Below are 16,693 nucleotides of genomic sequence, written 5' to 3'. Positions count from 1 at the left end.
AAAAAGGCAAATCATTTTCTTTACCAAGAGAGTCTTCATTTGATGAAGGGATTCACCATTTTTAAAGGTTTTCTTGAAATTGTGATTTATTACAAACTTCAAAATGGTTTGATTTTCTAAAATGCAATGCAAGCCAACTTTTCCCAGTTATACCAACTGGGCCTGAATATCACTGTTTCTGTGACCCTGATACTTTGAGCAGTTTTGAAAAATTCTGCAGTTCTACTTAATGTAATGAGAATTTTAAAACAAGGTAACAACTGACTACATTTATTTAATCTATAATAACTGCATACTAAATATTTCTTAAAGAAGACAAGTGACAAAAGGCATGCCAATCATTCTTGTAGAATAATCGAAAAAAATTAAAGTGTATATCAGATTTCAAGGTATTAGCAGATGCACCTGGAAATAAGTATACTAAGTATATATAAATGAAATGCCATAAATACATACAATGATAAACATGTATATAATCACATACATACTTATTTAGGTCTCAGTTTAATTATATAAAGACTTCCATCTTTATCTGGAAACAAATTACTGGGCAAATATATTTGAAAGCCTTTTGAAATGCATTGCTGAGTGGGCATGAAAAGAGCCAATATTCAGATTCCCAAACAAAGTAGAAGCTGGAACCTCAGGAGACAAGGAAGGACCAAAGCAGGCTTTGGACTTGAGGGTTTCTCCTAAACCCTGGCAGATGTGGGCACCTGCTTTACTGGCTTTATGCAGTACAGACAAATTTAATGGAGGAACCCCATGTAAGCTGGGATACTTCAAAGGGCTCCATTCTCAAGTGTAAGGAAGAAAAAAGGGAGCAAAAGTATGATGTACAGAAGAAGAGAGCAAGGAAGCCTGCCTGCTTCTACCTTGGTTCTGAGTGAATGGGGAAGAAAATTCCCCTCTGATTATTTATAAACCAGGGGGCCCTCACAAAGGCTTTGATCCACATTCACACTATCAGTGTGGCTTGAAAAACACCAAAGTACTTGATTTAAAATGGTTCTGGCTGGGTAATGGCTCCAGATAATCAGCATAAGCAAATGCAAATCCTCTGTGGAGGAAAGAGCCCTCAATCCGGAGCTCAGATAGTTTCCATGGGAAAATAAACATTTCATAGAAAAAAAATAAAATCACGTCTTACATAAGGAAATCCAGCAGTATGAATGAGAACCAAAAGAAATAACAGGAAGCAGAGTAAGATTCTCAAAGATATTGAAATATTCAGAGAATATAAAATAGCTATATTTAATATGTTAAAAACACAAATGAGATTATTGAATGTATCAGTAAGGAACAATAGGCTATGGGGAATGACTAATACTTTTTAAAATTATTATTAACATACAATGTATTATTTGTTTCAGGGGTACAGATCTGTGATTCATCAGTCTTACACAATTCACAGCGTTCCCCATAGCACATACCCTCCCCAATGTCCATCACCCAGCCACCCCATCCCTCCCACCCTCCTCCATCCAGCAACCCTCAGATTGTTTCCTGAGATTAAGAGTCTCTTATGGTTTGTCTCCCTCTCTGGTTTCATCTTGTTTCATTTTTCCCTCCCTTCCCCTATGATCCTCTGCCTTGTTTGTCAAATTCCTCATATCAGTGAGATCATATAATTGTCTTTCTCTGATTCACTTATTTCGCTTAGCATAATACCCTCTAGTTCCATCCACGTCATTGCAAATGGCAAGATTTCATTTTTTGATGGCTACATAATATTCCATTGTATATATATAACACATCTTCTTTATCCATTCATCTGTTGATGGGCATCTTGGCTCTTTCCACAGTTTGGCTATTGTGGACATTGCTGCTATAAACATCAAGGTGCACGTACCCCTTTGAATTCCTACATTTGTATCGGGGTAAATACCCAGTAGTGCAATTGCTGGGTCATAGGGTAGCTCTATTTTCAACTTTTTGAGGAACCTCCATACTGTTTTCCAGAGTGGCTGCACCAGTTCACATTCCCACCAACAGTGTAAGAGGGTTCCCCTTTCTCCGCATCCTTGCCAACATCTGTCATTTTCCGACTTGTTAATTTTAGTCATTCTGACTGGTGTGAGGTGGTATGACCAATACTTTTGAAAAAGAATCAAAAGCAACTTCAAGAAATAAAAAAAGTAATAATTTAAAGAAAAATACAATAGAAAAATTAAGCTACAGATTAGACAACGCTAATGAATAGATCCAGAGAAATCGACCAGATGCAGCCTAGAAAGACAAAGGAATTAAAAACGGAAGCAAAATTGAAAACCTTGGAGAAGATGATCTGAATTCTAGATGGAAGTAAAAGAGATAATGGGCAAGAAGCAATACTTGAACAGATGCTGACTGGGAATTTCTCAGAAATGTTGAAAGATACAGATTCTCAGATCCAGGAATGTCAATGAATCCCAAGCAGGATAAATAAAAACAAACACCACTCAGAGACACCTCACAGAGAACACCAAAGGGAAGGAAATAAAAAAAATCTTCAAAAGCTGCCAGAAAATAAGATAAATCCCCTACAAAGAAATAGTCATTTAAGACAGAAGGTCTATTCCTCAACAGCAAAAATGGATGCCACAAGCCAGTGTCTTCAATGTGCCAAGAGGAACTGTCAGTGTAAAATTCTATATTCAGCGAAAATATATCTTCCAAAAATGAGAGCAAATTATAGACATTTTCAGACTACCCAAACTGAAAATTTATCTCTAGCAGACTTTCCTGAAGGAAATTTTAAAATATATATATAGCAGGGAGAAATTACATGATCCCAAATGGATGATCTGGGATACAAGAAAGAATCACTAACAAAGATATTAGCAAATACACGGTAAATCTAAAAAAGCACTGGGTGTAGAATATAAATGATGATAATGTCTAATTTATGGTGGGAAGGTACAGAACTAAAGCACTGGACAATACAGCATTTAACTGGGTGGAAGTTATCAGGATGAAAGCATTCTAAAGTCTGTATGTTGCATGGGAGAGAAGAGAAAGGTACTGATTAACTCTGGAATTTGTTAGGTATTAATATTGAGGTAGCATAACCACAGAAAGAACAGAACAGCATGTAACCACACCAACATATGCTTTTGGATGTATAAACAAATAAGGTTATGCAGGAGGTGACAATTTATTGGAATATTTTTGGATCTAGGAGACCCCGTTGCTGCAAAAACCTCAGAAATTATGTCAATTCTTTTGTTAAAATGCTTTTTAAATATATTTAGCTGAAATGAGAGGCAAAGTAGAAGAAAAAATGAAAGCAGCTTGACAACATAAACTGCATCAACAAGAAATACCAAAGAGCTAAAGTTTCCTATATACGTGTATACTAGAAATCCAAAGAGGTGTTGGAATCTAATAAGCTGGTTCTGTGTTAATTTATTTTATTTTTTATTTTTTATTTTTTTTAAAGATTTTATTCATTTATTTGAGACAGAATGAGAGAGAGAGAGAGCACATGAGAGGGGGGAGGGTCAGAGGGAGAAGCAGACTCCCCGCCGAGCAGGGAGCCTGATGCCGGACTCGATCCAGGGACTCCAGGATCATGACCTGAGCCGAAGGCAGTCGCCTAACCGACTGAGCCACCCAGGCGCCCCTGGTTCTGTGTTAATTTAATCTATGCAGCAACAATCAATTTCAGAATGGAAAGGGTAAGGGTTGGCAATTTTAGCTAAGTGCATTACACCAACAGAATTTAACTAGAGCTCACAAGATGAGAAGTGGCAAATTTTGTGCACAAACTTTCATGCAGAGGGCAAGAACTTTCCAGTATGTATCCACAGAAATTTTCAATAACACTGTGCATTTTTGTGCCACGCAAGGAGCCTTGGGGCTGAAGAGTGGGCATTGCAGTGGTAGAAGCAAGCACAATGTTTCTTAAATAAAGGCTATGTTATTATCTCTCTCTATTGTTAAATTTATTAACTCATTGAGCGACTCTAAGAAAAACATCTAGATAATAGATGCTATAAGATGAAAGAATAAAATGTTTTCTGTGCCTGCACACTGTAGTTAAAATTTGGCGGCCCTGCTGAATTGAATTTATGACATTTTGACTAATTTCAGAAAGGGATATTTAGTGAAATAAATTAGGGCTGGGACTCCCAAGGCTTCCAAACCATACAAACCAAAAATGCTTTGGTTTGGTGTGGGAGATGGTAAAAAAAAAAAAAAAAAAAAAATTGCTTTTTAAGTGACTGTTCTCTCCTTTACTCTCTTATACCTTCAAAAAAGAAAAAAAGAACCCCAGGAAAGTGACCAAAAAAAAAAAAAAATCTACAGAATGTGTTAAAATTCCTTTCGAAGCAGCCTAATCTTTTTCCTGGTTAAGAAAAGCTTGCTCGTGATCACAGAACTCTTGTTACTCTGAGTGCTCTAGTAGGGAATGAATGACCTTGGATCACCTTGTCCCCAGCTCTGTCTTACAGATGGGGAAACAGAGGCACTTGCTGTCCAGTCTGTGTAAGGTCACATTGCTGGTGGGCCCTCTTCACATATTTCTCTCTGCTCTCAATTTCTTAATTCTACTGAGAACCGCCCCCCCCGCAAGCCCCAAACCAAGACCTTTTTGTATTTACTGTGCCCCAGTGCATACATTATCATGACTCCTCCCAGTAATGAGGAGGTTGGTATCATCCACATTTCACTGCTGGGGGACAGAAAGGATCCATCAGGTTCTCAAGTTCAACTGATAGCTAGTGGTAATGACAGGATCCATAGCCCAGGTTTGCTGACGCCAGAGTCCTTGCTCTTGACCTCAAAGTAAAAATGCCCCTCTCTTCTTCTCCTTTTCTTTCACCTATAAGCAGTCTCAAAGTTCTAATGATCCATCAGCCTCCAAAAGGCTTCTCAACCCCATACCCTCACCAAGACGTCAACAGACAGAGTTCTTTCCCCCATTCCTTTTTGATCCCACTATTTCTCAGTTCAAAGTGTTACATTATATGTAAACTCTCATTCTACCTGTCCTGGTCCTCCCTGCTTTGGCTTGACCCCACCTAGAGGTGTTTCCCCACTTCTCTCTGTATTTGGCTAATGCTGTTCCCTAAGTTGTAGGCTACCCAGTTCCTCCCTTTCTCGTATACAGAAATCATTCTCATCTATCAAAGGCTTTTACTGACTTTTCCTGAGAATTCAAGCTCATATCGATGCAGCATAACTCTTGACCTAACCCAACTGGATTTTTTTTTTCCCCGTTGTTTCTTGTACTTGTCAGTTCTATCTGCCTATGTCACAGGATCTTTGAGGGCAGGGACCATGTTTGACCTGACCGTGATTTTTGATAAAACTTTCATATTGGCTATGAAGTCGTCAATCCTAGAAATGGAAGGGAACTTAGAAGTATCTTAGCAATCATGGGAACTAGAAATCATCAAGTTCAATTCTTCTGCTTTACAGGGAAAGACAGGGAGAGCCAGGGAAAGTGAGTGACTGGGACCTCCAAGCTAGCTGTCTAATCATCAACCACCATCTAGTTCATGATTAAAGCTACTGTTGCACTGGAAACTCTCGGTGGAGCCGTGTTTCTCAGAATTTAATGTGCACAACTCACCTGGGGACCGTGTCAAAAATGCAGGTTCTGATCTAGTAGGCCTGGGGTGGGGCTTATGGTTTTGCATTTCTGACTAGCTCCCCAGGGACCGCATGAGAAGCAAAGATTACAACTCTTCCCCAGACCAAAGATTCTAAGTGGTGTCTTGTGTTTCTCATTGGGCCAAAGGATAGAAAGAACACTCAATATTTTACATGAAACTCACAGAGAGGAATGGGGGAGATACCGGAGGAATTACTTAGGCGACAATAAATTAAAAAAACAGTTATTTTCAGCTACCCAAATTATCTCCAATGACCTAAATCCCTTGGAGAATAAAAGGCAAGATTTTTTTTTTTAAAGGAAGAATTTAAATGAATCCATTAATTGTTTTTGTTATTGTTATGGTTTAGTAACTCAAATGATTTGGGGAATAAGAGGCTAATTAAAACAAAGGGATAAAATGACATTTGACAATGATCTGAAGATGTCAATTTTTAAATTATATTCTTATACCCATAAAAAGCAGGTTAGTCAGGAACTCTCCAGATGCTTGTAATATAACAGCTAACTCATGTGCCGAATCAGCAGCTTCAAGGTCATAAATGGCTGTCCCCAGAGCAATTAATAAGCGGTCAGTGTGATTTGAAATTAGGAGCTATTTTGGTTGTCAAGATAAGCAGTTGTGACCGTCTACCTGTGAGCTCATTGGTTGCTAAGGGATCACCTTACAAATAACAAGAAATCTTCCTGATGGGTATACTACATTTTGTCACCTGGGCAGTACCCTGATGTGGTGAAATGTGCTTCCATTTATAGATTTTCCAATCGTGAGTAGCATTACACTCTAGCATCAGGCACGGGCCCTGTAAGTCATTTGGCCAATTTGCACACCTTCTCTTATGAAATGGGGGTGATCCCGGCCACCTCACAGGATACTGTGAGGACTAAACTGTGGAAAATCCCCTGGTATGGCGGAAAAACCAATACATGAAAATTGAATGAAGGCTACAAACACCTTAGAAATGACTTCTGCGTAAAAAAAAAAAAAAGGGGCGCCTGGGTGGCTCAGTCGGTTGGGCGACTGCCTTCGGCTCAGGTCATGATCCTGGAGTCCCGGGATCGAGTCCCGCATCGGGCTCTCTGCTCGGCAGGGAGTCTGCTTCTCCCTCTGACCCTCCCCCCTCTCATGTGCTCTCTCTCTCATTCTCTCTCTCAAATAAATAAATAAATAAAATCTTTAAAAAAGAAAAAAAAAAAAGAAATGACTTCTGCGTACAACAGGATCCAAATAACTTGCCTTTAACTCTTTCGTGGATAGGTTAAAGGAGCACTTTGTTTCTCAGCTCTGAGTTATCTGGGGGAGTGATTGGTGCCGATGTTTACATAAAAGTACCTGTCGAGAGCAAAAATGCTACCTTTGCTCTGGGCTGCCTAACCCATCCTTCACTCTTAGTTCCTCAATTTATAATTTCTAGAGATAAACTGAGCTCGAATAAGTTGCCCATGCCTAGAATAATCCCCTTTTCCTTTCTATCCTTAGCGCCCCCGCTGGGTAGTGGAAAGCCCGTGTGATGAACTAATGACATCCAGAACAGCACTTCGAGAATGTTCTATATAAAATAGGGATTCACTCTGGTTGAAATCGTCCTATTGGATCTGTTCTTGGGTGCTTTGGAGGCCAATGCATACAGCATGATTTTCACAAAGAACACACATTTTGAGTTCCAAACCACAAACTTGTGAGACTCTGATAGAAAACTAGGGATTTCTTCTGCTCAAATGGCACAGGGCTTCGGTAGCTGCTGCTTGGTTTTTGTTCTGCCTGATGCTAAATGTCTTTTTGTGTAGCAGGTGACTTCACCGGAGTTTTTTCTAAAGCCACCCTTACTGCTTTGTCAGTAGAAACGTTACTATTCACTTATCAAAACAGGACTTGACTTTACCCATGGGCCTCCCTTTGTGGGTCACAGGTGCGTCAGAGACTAGACAATATGATTCTGACTTTATAACTAACCCAGGGTGGGCAAAAGCTCTGTGCGCGTTGTGTGTGTGAGACAGAGAGAGAGAGAGAGAGAGAGGGAGATCGTCATTACAACTTAGGACAGGCTGGGGTTGTTTAATTAAAATATAATAAAAATTCTGGACTGGACTGGAATTCTGAACTTGAGAGTGGGTGGAATAATTTGGCTCTGATAATGAATGAGTCACCTCTTCAGCCCTAAATTTTTATTCCGGTAACTTTGCCCGGCTTTTTAAATGAAAATGTAAAAGAAATGCAGAATGATAAATCTGGCTACGCTCCTGGAAATGGTAAATCCTCTTCCTAATACTGTGAAGCTGTCTTTAATTCCTGGAAATTATCAGTTGGTATTTGTAAGTAGTGCTTGTTTGGAGTAAATGGTAATAGCACTGCTAACTCTATTTGAACACTTATTTTGAATGCTTTGCTTCCGAGGCTGTAGGGGGACATTCGGCCCGTTTTCCTTTATGTTGAGAAATGTGATAAGCATCATTTCACTTTTTAAATTCTCTGTAGCCACATTTTTAAGTGAGTTCTTTTAATTAAAGCCAAGGATGACACGTCATATCAGACTGCTAAGACAATTTTGCTGATACCAGCTTTCTAAGCCCCTGGAGTTTCTAGTTTTGCAGCAAGAGTTTAATACTTATGGTGGTTTCATGCACGTAAAAGTTCCCTAGAAGGGAGCCACTTGGAGAGCAAATGTATGGTGTCACTGGTGATCGCATTCCTAGTTTGTTGACCCACAAAACTTTGGAAATGAAAAATGCCATTGCAATTTAGTCTATATTGTTTTTGTGATTCCTCAGCGTTAGATACCAGGTACTTCCAGGTGACAGTTGCTGGCTGAGAAGCCAAAGCTAAAGGTTTAGAAATATCAAACTCCACTGAGCATATAAATAGGTCATAGGGGGGTACTCTCTGCATTTTCTGCCAGAATTATTTAGCATAAAATTTTCGAGAGGCAAAGAGATGGGAATTTTCTAAAGGCAAGATGGGTTTCTTCCCTTCCTTTCCTTAGGTCTATGATTGGGACCAGAAATTTAAGTGATAAATTCTAGTTTTATTCTCAGTTTCAGAAGGGCCTCCCAAAGGTACTGCTAATTCAGTGGCCTAAAGATTAAAAGGTAGAAAGTAGGAATCAATGGAACAAATACCAAACCCCTCAAATACCTTACCATGCTTATGGAAAGCTGATTAGTTAGCCAATGTCTAGGGATTACCTGTTTTATTTTGTGACATGGGATTCATTTAGTTTCGTATTTGGTATGTGTCCGTCAGTGATGAGACCCAGATTAAATTTGCATAATTCAAAGAAAGACAATTTAAAAAAAGATCAAATTCAATCCCATAGCATTTGAAGAGTGTAAGATTGTAGATGACGTGCTGCCAACAGACTCCCTACCCTCAATCCTCCCACTGATAATGCTCAGAGTAGAAGGCTTTCATCCCAGCAGACTCGACGGTTAGAGCTTTAAGTGTGACAATGAGGCAGAGGAACAATTACCTAAATTATATAAAAACTATAATAAGGGGCTCAACCTGATCTAATAAACAGAGTGAATAGCAAGGGAAAACCTGAAGATAATTATGTGAATGACTTGAGAGGTTTAAATACAAGTCCTTAATTAGGTTATACTTACCTGGTCCACAAGTCAGCTCAGCATTAATTGGAAGAGACAATTAGTAGCAAATAAGATTCTGTATAATCAAGTCCAGCACTGTCCCTCTTCTAAAGAACTTACAGCCGTAGCCCCAGATAAAGAAGAGTCTTTGAGAGAGGGCCCAGGGTCTGCTGCGGGGCCATCTTGCGACTGCTAAGTCAGTTTTAAAAAGTTACCTAGAACTCACACTAATAAGACAATGTCTAACCCAGAGCTTTAGTATCTTACTATCTTCTTCCTTGGTCCTCATGTTCTAACTTTTATGAGGCACCTGAATGAACTGCCAAGTCCTCCAACAGCCCAGGAATGGCATTTGGGGCATGCCAATTTGGTAGGACGTGGCTTAGTGCTGAGAAGAGAAGGGAGTGAGCTACCAGGGTGTCTCCTGCTCGGGTCATGATTTCTTTGCAAAGTGAGAGAGACGCTGGATCCATTGCTACCACACTTTCCCAGGCTTGTCGAGCCTGGGAATTGAGGACAGAACACCACGAAGTGCTGGGAAAAGCTCAGAAAATGGTTCCATTAACCTAGGATGTAATTTTACAAAGACCTCCTCCTGCTCGTAGCTTTTGAGTTTAATTAACCTCATCAAATAATACTAATTTCCTAATTCTACTGAAAAGTTTTCAAAACCCTTATAAGACAGCGAGAAATATAATAGTAATTAGCTTCCCTTCAAAACATCTCCTATAGTCTATTCCAAGCATACACGACAGAGAAGAAACAGAACTGATGGCGAGTCCTGAGGAACTTGGGTTCAAGAATTTATCTTTGTCATTACATAACCAAGTATCTCTCAGAAAAGAATTGAAGTTCTCTGGGCTCCGGTCTCCTCGTCTATAAAACAGGTAGAGAGATTGAGATGATTTAGTCCTTTCTAAGCCTGGCTGAATAGAATAACCTGGCTCATTTTTAAAATACTTCAAATGCCCAGGTTCCATCTCAGACCAGCGAGGGAGACTCTCTGGCAATGATTCTTGGCCACGGGCATCCGTAGAAGTGCACGGGTCATTGTGATCCTCCAAGCAGAGAACCACTGCATCGCTCCCTCCAGTGTCTTTGGTGCCCAAAGCTCTGTGGCGTCCCTAGGTGAAGACACACGGACATAACGTTTCTGAGCAGATAAGGTTTCCCCGTGGCCCACCACATTTTAATAAAGATTCTCTTTTCTCCAACTGAACCTTCTACCATACTCCAGTGCATTCTGCCTCACATTGTGTCCAGACCACAATGGCATTCTGAAGAGCCAAGTGCCTCATCTTGGGCGGTCTTGAAGGTAAAAATTAATGTTATGTATATATTTTTTTACTTTTTTTTTTTTAGTAATAAAGGTCAAAATTAATCTGCCCTCTAGAGTTCTTTGCTCACTTTGCTAAAAATCATCTCAACTTCCAAATATTCTTGTCAGGAACAGGGATCAAAGACAGTAAGTTATTGACCTGTTTCCCTTCAATTGTGGTGAATATTTAACCCTGCCTTCCCCATCTGAAGACTAGCATTCTTTAACAGACAGTAGTTGCTGATTTTTTCCTTTGTCCAAACTGCATGCCAGTTTGTTGGGGAGGGCAAGAAGTAAGGGAGGCCCAGGTTGGCACAAAACCACCACCCTGCCTGATAAAGCCGGACATCTGACCTGTTGTCAGCTCCGCCCCTTGGTCTAGACAGGAGAATCAGAATCATTCAAGGCCAGGTATTCAAAGTGGACAAAATGCTCATTGTCTCTGAATAGCGGGGACTCTCACTGGCTAAATATTTGGTTGTACACACCGCCCAAAAAAAGAAAGAAGGAAAAAGAAAGAAAGAAAGAAAGGGAAAGGAAAGGAAAGGAAAGGAAAGGAAAGGAAAGGAAAGGAAAGGAAAGGAAAGGAAAGGAAAGGAAAGAAAGAAGGAAGGAAGGAAGGAAGGAAGGAAGGAAGGAAGGAAGGAAGGAAGGAAGAAAGAAAGAAAGAAAGAAAGAGAAAGAAAGAAAGAAAGAAAGAAAGAAAGAAAGAAAGAAAGAAAGAAAGAAAGAAAGAAAGAAAGAAAGAAAGAAAGAAAACTGGTCCTCATTTGACTGATTAGACTCTGAAAGAAAGGTTTTTCCTCGTAGTGTCTGCTCTGAGACCATCGAGGACATGTGAGACCTAATCTCAGGGCCCACTTCACAGTCACACTGCTCAGAAAGGCAGTGCTTAGAGTTTAATGCTCTGCACTTGCTGTCTTGAAATCCTTAACGGTTTTATCCTTGAATCTGTGTTTTGTACATGAAGTCTGATGAAGTCTGATGGGACGGTAGAGCATCCACAGAGGGCTTGGGGCCTCAGTTCACATGTGGTCCACGGTCCCCATTTCCCACCTCCTCCTGCTGCCTTCCTGGGACAGGGGATCTCAGCCACCTGCTCTCATCTCTGGTGTCCCAGCCAGTCGAGCCTCTCCACCCCAATCTCGCCTGGGGAAGAAACGGGGTTTGTGCTCCATCATCACCCTCCATCACTGACTGGGACCTGGGTGCAGGCGAGGGGAGGGGCAGGGTTAGATGTATTTCCTGTAGCATTTCAGGACAGAGCAAGGAAGTAGCTGTCCCTGCCTTAGGCTAGTCATGCTGTGGAGTGTTTCCTAGGTGACTTGGTGGAAAGATTCAACCACAACAGATCCCGAGCATGTCCCACCACGGAGACAGCCATTCCCTGGATTGTTGCCTGACTACTGTGAGTTGGGGCTGTCAGCCGTGGCAACGGGGGACTGCCTTCCCTGCCCCAGCTGGGGGCCTACATTTTCATTTTACACTGGGATCTAAAATCATGTAGCTGATCTTTCCTAACCTGATTAACCAGATAGTTCCGGGTTTTGTAGAGCTATGTGAGGCTTGGGGAGGGCTATCAAAGTTCGATGTCCTATGTATTCACACTTCCAGAGGAGAGGGAAAGATTTGCCTCTTCAAGTTTTTCCTCTGCTGCTAAATGTCATAATATACATATATCATATATCAGCTGTGCGACGTGGGGCACAAAGCTCGCGGGCACCAAACACCCTATGACATCACTGGGTGTACCACTCCACAATGATCATTGCCTAATAAGCCACTTCCTCATCTGTGGGACTTTCTCTCTTTTGGGGGCACACTTCATTCTCAACATTATCATAGTCTCGTCTCCAATGAAGAACTTTGGCCCCTCATGGGTCCATTTCCATCCCTTTGCTTTTTCTTTTCTTTCTTTCTTTCTTTTCTTTCTTTTTTTTTTTTTTTTACAGCACTTTTCTTAAAGGATGAACTTACATGACTTTTAATTAATGCATCGTTCCAGAGGATCCCCAGTGTATATGGTTCAATCCCATACTGTGAATGGGAATTGTGCTGAGCTAGGGACTCTTTTTGACTTTGTGTAGGGGAATACATCCCTTGGTTGGATGAGGACATTGCCAAATTTCCATTGCCCTTGGTTCTGTACAGGCCAAGACTAACACCCCACCCCCTCCCCTTTTTCCCCCAGGCCTTACGGGGGGCTGCACATAGCATCCTCTTCTTCCCAATACACTGCTCAAAATTGTTTTTACTCTAATGTATAACTCAGTATTGATTTTCTTAGGGGAAAACTATGAGAACAGCTCAGTCAGCCATTCGTGGTGAAGAAAATCCTGCAGGAGTGAGGGAATAGAGGGAAAGGGGAGGAGAGATGAAAGGGGAGAGAGGTGGCTTTTTTGCACATTTTTAGTCTGTGACTAGTGTGAAGTGACTTCCCTTGCATTTTGCAGTAAGCTTCTCTAAGCAAAATTTCCCCTCCAAACTCGGAAAACTTTGTGAGCCTCAGAGCAGTTACCTCCAACTGCCTCACCCTCAACTAACTCTCTCTGTTAGAAGCAAGCTTGTTGAAATATAGCATTTCTAGAATTTCCAAAAACATATGGTATACTTTCCTCCTGGAAAAAAATCTGTCGGCCAAGTAGGGAGAGGTTCATGATGAAAGCTGAAATTTAGAAGCAACAACTCTTAGAAGTAAAATCTGTATTATTTCCTAAAGCCTCCGTTCCAAACAAAATGCTTTTCATATGGAGCTCTTCTACTGAGAACTTTATTGAACATAGCTGCCTGGAGCAAAAGCACTCACTTTAGATGGCAAGATCTCTGTTAGAACAGTCTGGGTTGATCATTTCTACCTTGAATTGAAAGAATGCTAGTTACCAATAGAACCAAACAGAAACCTAAAGGTAAGATTTTTTTTTCCCTTTTCTTTTCTTTTTTACCAAAGGAGACAGAAAAACGCCCCAAGGGATGAGACCCAGAGAGTAACCTAATAAACAGTGGATCACTATAGAAAGCTACTTGTTATTATTAATAATTAATAACAATAGTCACTGCATCCAATAATCATACTAATTATTTAAAAAATCCTGGGAGGAATTTTCTTTCCCCCATTCTCTAGAGGAGAGCAGAGATGCATAGGGCCAAGGTCATCAGAGCCCCTTGCCCAGCCTGGATCTGACAGAGGTGGGACTAAGCCCAAAGGCTCAATCTCCAGCTCTTCACCTCTCCTTTACAGGACGTGAGAAAGAATTTGGGAAGCAACTGAATGGGTTTCTGATTACCATGGCTTTGTTGGAATGGCCACCTCCTTGGAACTCAATGGTCCCAAAAGCATCCGTCGGGCTGAGTTGAGTGTGCTTGCTGATGGACCACTTCTCGGACTGGATGTCATTTCGGGAGAGGCGACTCTCATTTTTCTCATTCTGAAGAACGGAGATACTGGGAGTGAGGCCCACATGCTGGCCGATCAGACGCCCACAGCAACACCTGCATCAGAGGAGGTCAAAGTGAATCCCTTGTATCTGCCATTATTGGAACACCCACTGAGGGCAACCTGCCAGAGAAATCGACAGACCATAGCCAGTCAGCTCTTAGGCAGAATCCCACAATGTGGCTATATCAGGCAAATAGTGAACTCAGGATTTACTTGACATACAAATTTTCTTTTCTGCTCCTCCTCATTTTCCTTTAGCTGGATAAGCTATAACATGCCTCCCGGCCTTCTCCACCCACCCCTTTCAGACCTGCCATATTGTTCTGGATCGGAACCTGTGAACAAAAGCCCTATATATATATATTTTTAAGATTTTATTTATTTATTTGACAGAGAGAGAGACAGCGAGAGAGGGAACACAAGCAGGGGGAGTAGGAAAGGGAGAAGCAGGCTTCCTGCTGAGCAGGGAGCCCGATGCAGGGCTCGATCCCAGGACCCTGTGATCATGACCTGAGCCGAAGGCAGACGCTTATTGACTGAGCCACCCAGGCGCCCCCCTATAGATTTTTCTACTTCTTACTCCTCCCATCTATCAAATCTTGCATGAAAGCCACTGCACAGCTTTGAGGGAAGAATCTTAACATACACATTTAAATAAGAACGCTCACTCATATGTGAGTCACCTAACTTGTCTTTCCTCAATTGACATGCACTGTCAAATATCCAAGTCTGAGAATAAAAATCTACAGCTTAAGTGTTCCCAAAGAAACGATGAAAATATTATTCACAAGATATTTGAAAACAAAATTCACTCCTCACATCATGAAAATGTCCTTCATACTTTTCCACTACCACTATTATTAGTAATAATACCGATACAATCCTTCATACTTTATTTGTATCACTATTATAACTATTAATAATAATATTGATACACAGTTATCAGTTATTAAATACTAACGACGTCACATTTATTTTATGAGTAAAATATTGCAGTTTTGAAGGTTAGGAAATTTGCTCAAGGTTACACAGCTAGTCTATATGACTCTACAGCCTGTATTTTAAAATTGCTTGATTATGTTGCCTTTTCATAAAGGCATTTCCAGACATTCATATGTTACCACATCCCAAATGCTTCCTACTTTATACGCTGTTAATTAAGGCAAAATCAGGGAGGTAAGTAGGATACTAAAGGTAAGGTAAGTAGGACACTAAAAATGTGCTTGGACAGGAATCTGAAGGTCAGCAGTCTAATTAGTAATCTGCTAGGAGTCTTTTATTTAAAAAGCTCTTTTTCATTTTAGCAGAGAATGTTGGTACAAACTAAGCATTTTGATGAAATGCTTAAAAGGGAAAATCAGTAACCATACTAAAAATACATATAACCCACTTATAGACAGTGATTAATTCCTTCCCAATGGGTTATCTGTTATTTTGTACAGGCTGTTAGAGAATTAACTGCAGGCATGGCATATTATGTGGTGTATACATATAATATTGCTGCGGAGATGTCCAGCAAAGATTAAAAGAAATGATCTTTGACGTTGGTTCCCTTGCAATGGAGAGTGATTACTGTTGTAGTTTTGTTCCCGTAACTGCTACTCTGTGGTCTCACTTCATTATAGAAACGGCAAGATTACCTATGGGGGTCTTTGGTGCTGGGTATGATGTGAACACATTCTCTTTTATAAAATGCTCTTTCTATCCAGGATTTCTGAGCCTGAAAAAAAAAAAAAGAAGAAGAAGTAAGGTGAACATAACCTCCAAGTATTTTTGCATAGGAAACAAAATTTCATAATCACGTAATAGACTAGTATCTCATAAACCGAACTGAAATTGTGGTTACTTCACACATGGACACTGCATATAATGAAATCAAGTGCTGCCAGAAGTTGTTGATTAGGTCAACATTATAATATCAAGTCAAAGAAAATGACCATAATAAAAAAATGTTAGTGATGGAACCATATACAAATTCTTAATGATTTTTGAAGGCAGAAAAACAATGTTTTATGGAGGAAATGAAAAACACAGAGCAGTAGGTTTATATCCCTGTAAATAACAAATATTCAGTGCTGGGGGGAAATACATGTAAGTAAGTATTAAGTTCTCATGGCTAACACTTCCATTTGATTTTCCTTGTAGAAAGAAAGAGAAACTGGGGAGCCTGGGTGGCTCAGTCAGTTGAGCATCCAGCTCTTGATTTTGGCTCAGCTCATGATCTCAGGGTCGTGAGATCAAGCCCCGAGGCCAGCTCTGCGCTTAGTGGGGAATGTGCTTGAGATTCTCTCTCTCCCTCTCACTCTGCCCCTCCTCCCACCTCTCTTGCTAAAAAAAAGAAAGAAAGAAAGAGAAATGGTAAGAGAATTATACAATTCAAGAGCTCTAATCCATCATGATGCTTTTTCTAAGATCCTAATTAGCAGTGCTTAAATACAGAAGGAAAAAAAGGAAATGGAAGCATAAGGAAGATAAATGTCTTTATCATAGTCCAGAACTTCACAGGTAATGCCTTTGGAAGGAAGGAAGATAGCACTTTTTCTTTTCCTTTCTTTTCTTTTTTAATTCCACATGTCTTTAAGCACAGGAAGCACAGCTTCTTAGAATGGGCATTGTTGGGACTGTCCACCAGGAAGTCCGGCCACTGAGATTGGGTTCCCTGAAGGATGAAGGAAGCTCCCGCAAACTGTACCATCTTTGTTCCAAAGCACAGTGTACATCCCATAGCCTTTACCCCTTTCTTTTCCAGCTT

At 40.5% G+C, this 16,693-nt stretch overlaps 1 protein-coding gene across 1 annotated transcript in view; it reads right to left on the bottom strand.

The window, feature by feature from the left end:
- Nucleotides 1–15,657, bottom strand: part of LOC118026302 (transient receptor potential cation channel subfamily M member 3-like) — a 70,038-nt gene extending 54,381 nt beyond the window's left edge. Inside the window, exons 1-2 of the mRNA XM_035029068.1 lie at nt 15,582–15,657; nt 13,790–13,994 (exon numbers count right to left, since the gene is read on the bottom strand). Coding sequence (XP_034884959.1) covers nt 13,790–13,792 — 3 coding nt within the window. The 5' untranslated portion in view covers nt 13,793–13,994; nt 15,582–15,657. The remainder of the gene's footprint in view (nt 1–13,789; nt 13,995–15,581) is intronic.
- Between the last annotated feature and the right edge of the window lie 1,036 nt (nt 15,658–16,693).

This window comes from Mirounga leonina, unplaced genomic scaffold (genome assembly GCF_011800145.1).
Source record: "Mirounga leonina isolate KUSES-001 unplaced genomic scaffold, KU_Mleo_1.0 Mir_224, whole genome shotgun sequence".
NCBI lineage: Eukaryota > Metazoa > Chordata > Mammalia > Carnivora > Phocidae > Mirounga > Mirounga leonina.
This window is presented reverse-complemented; position numbering and strand designations above follow the sequence as displayed.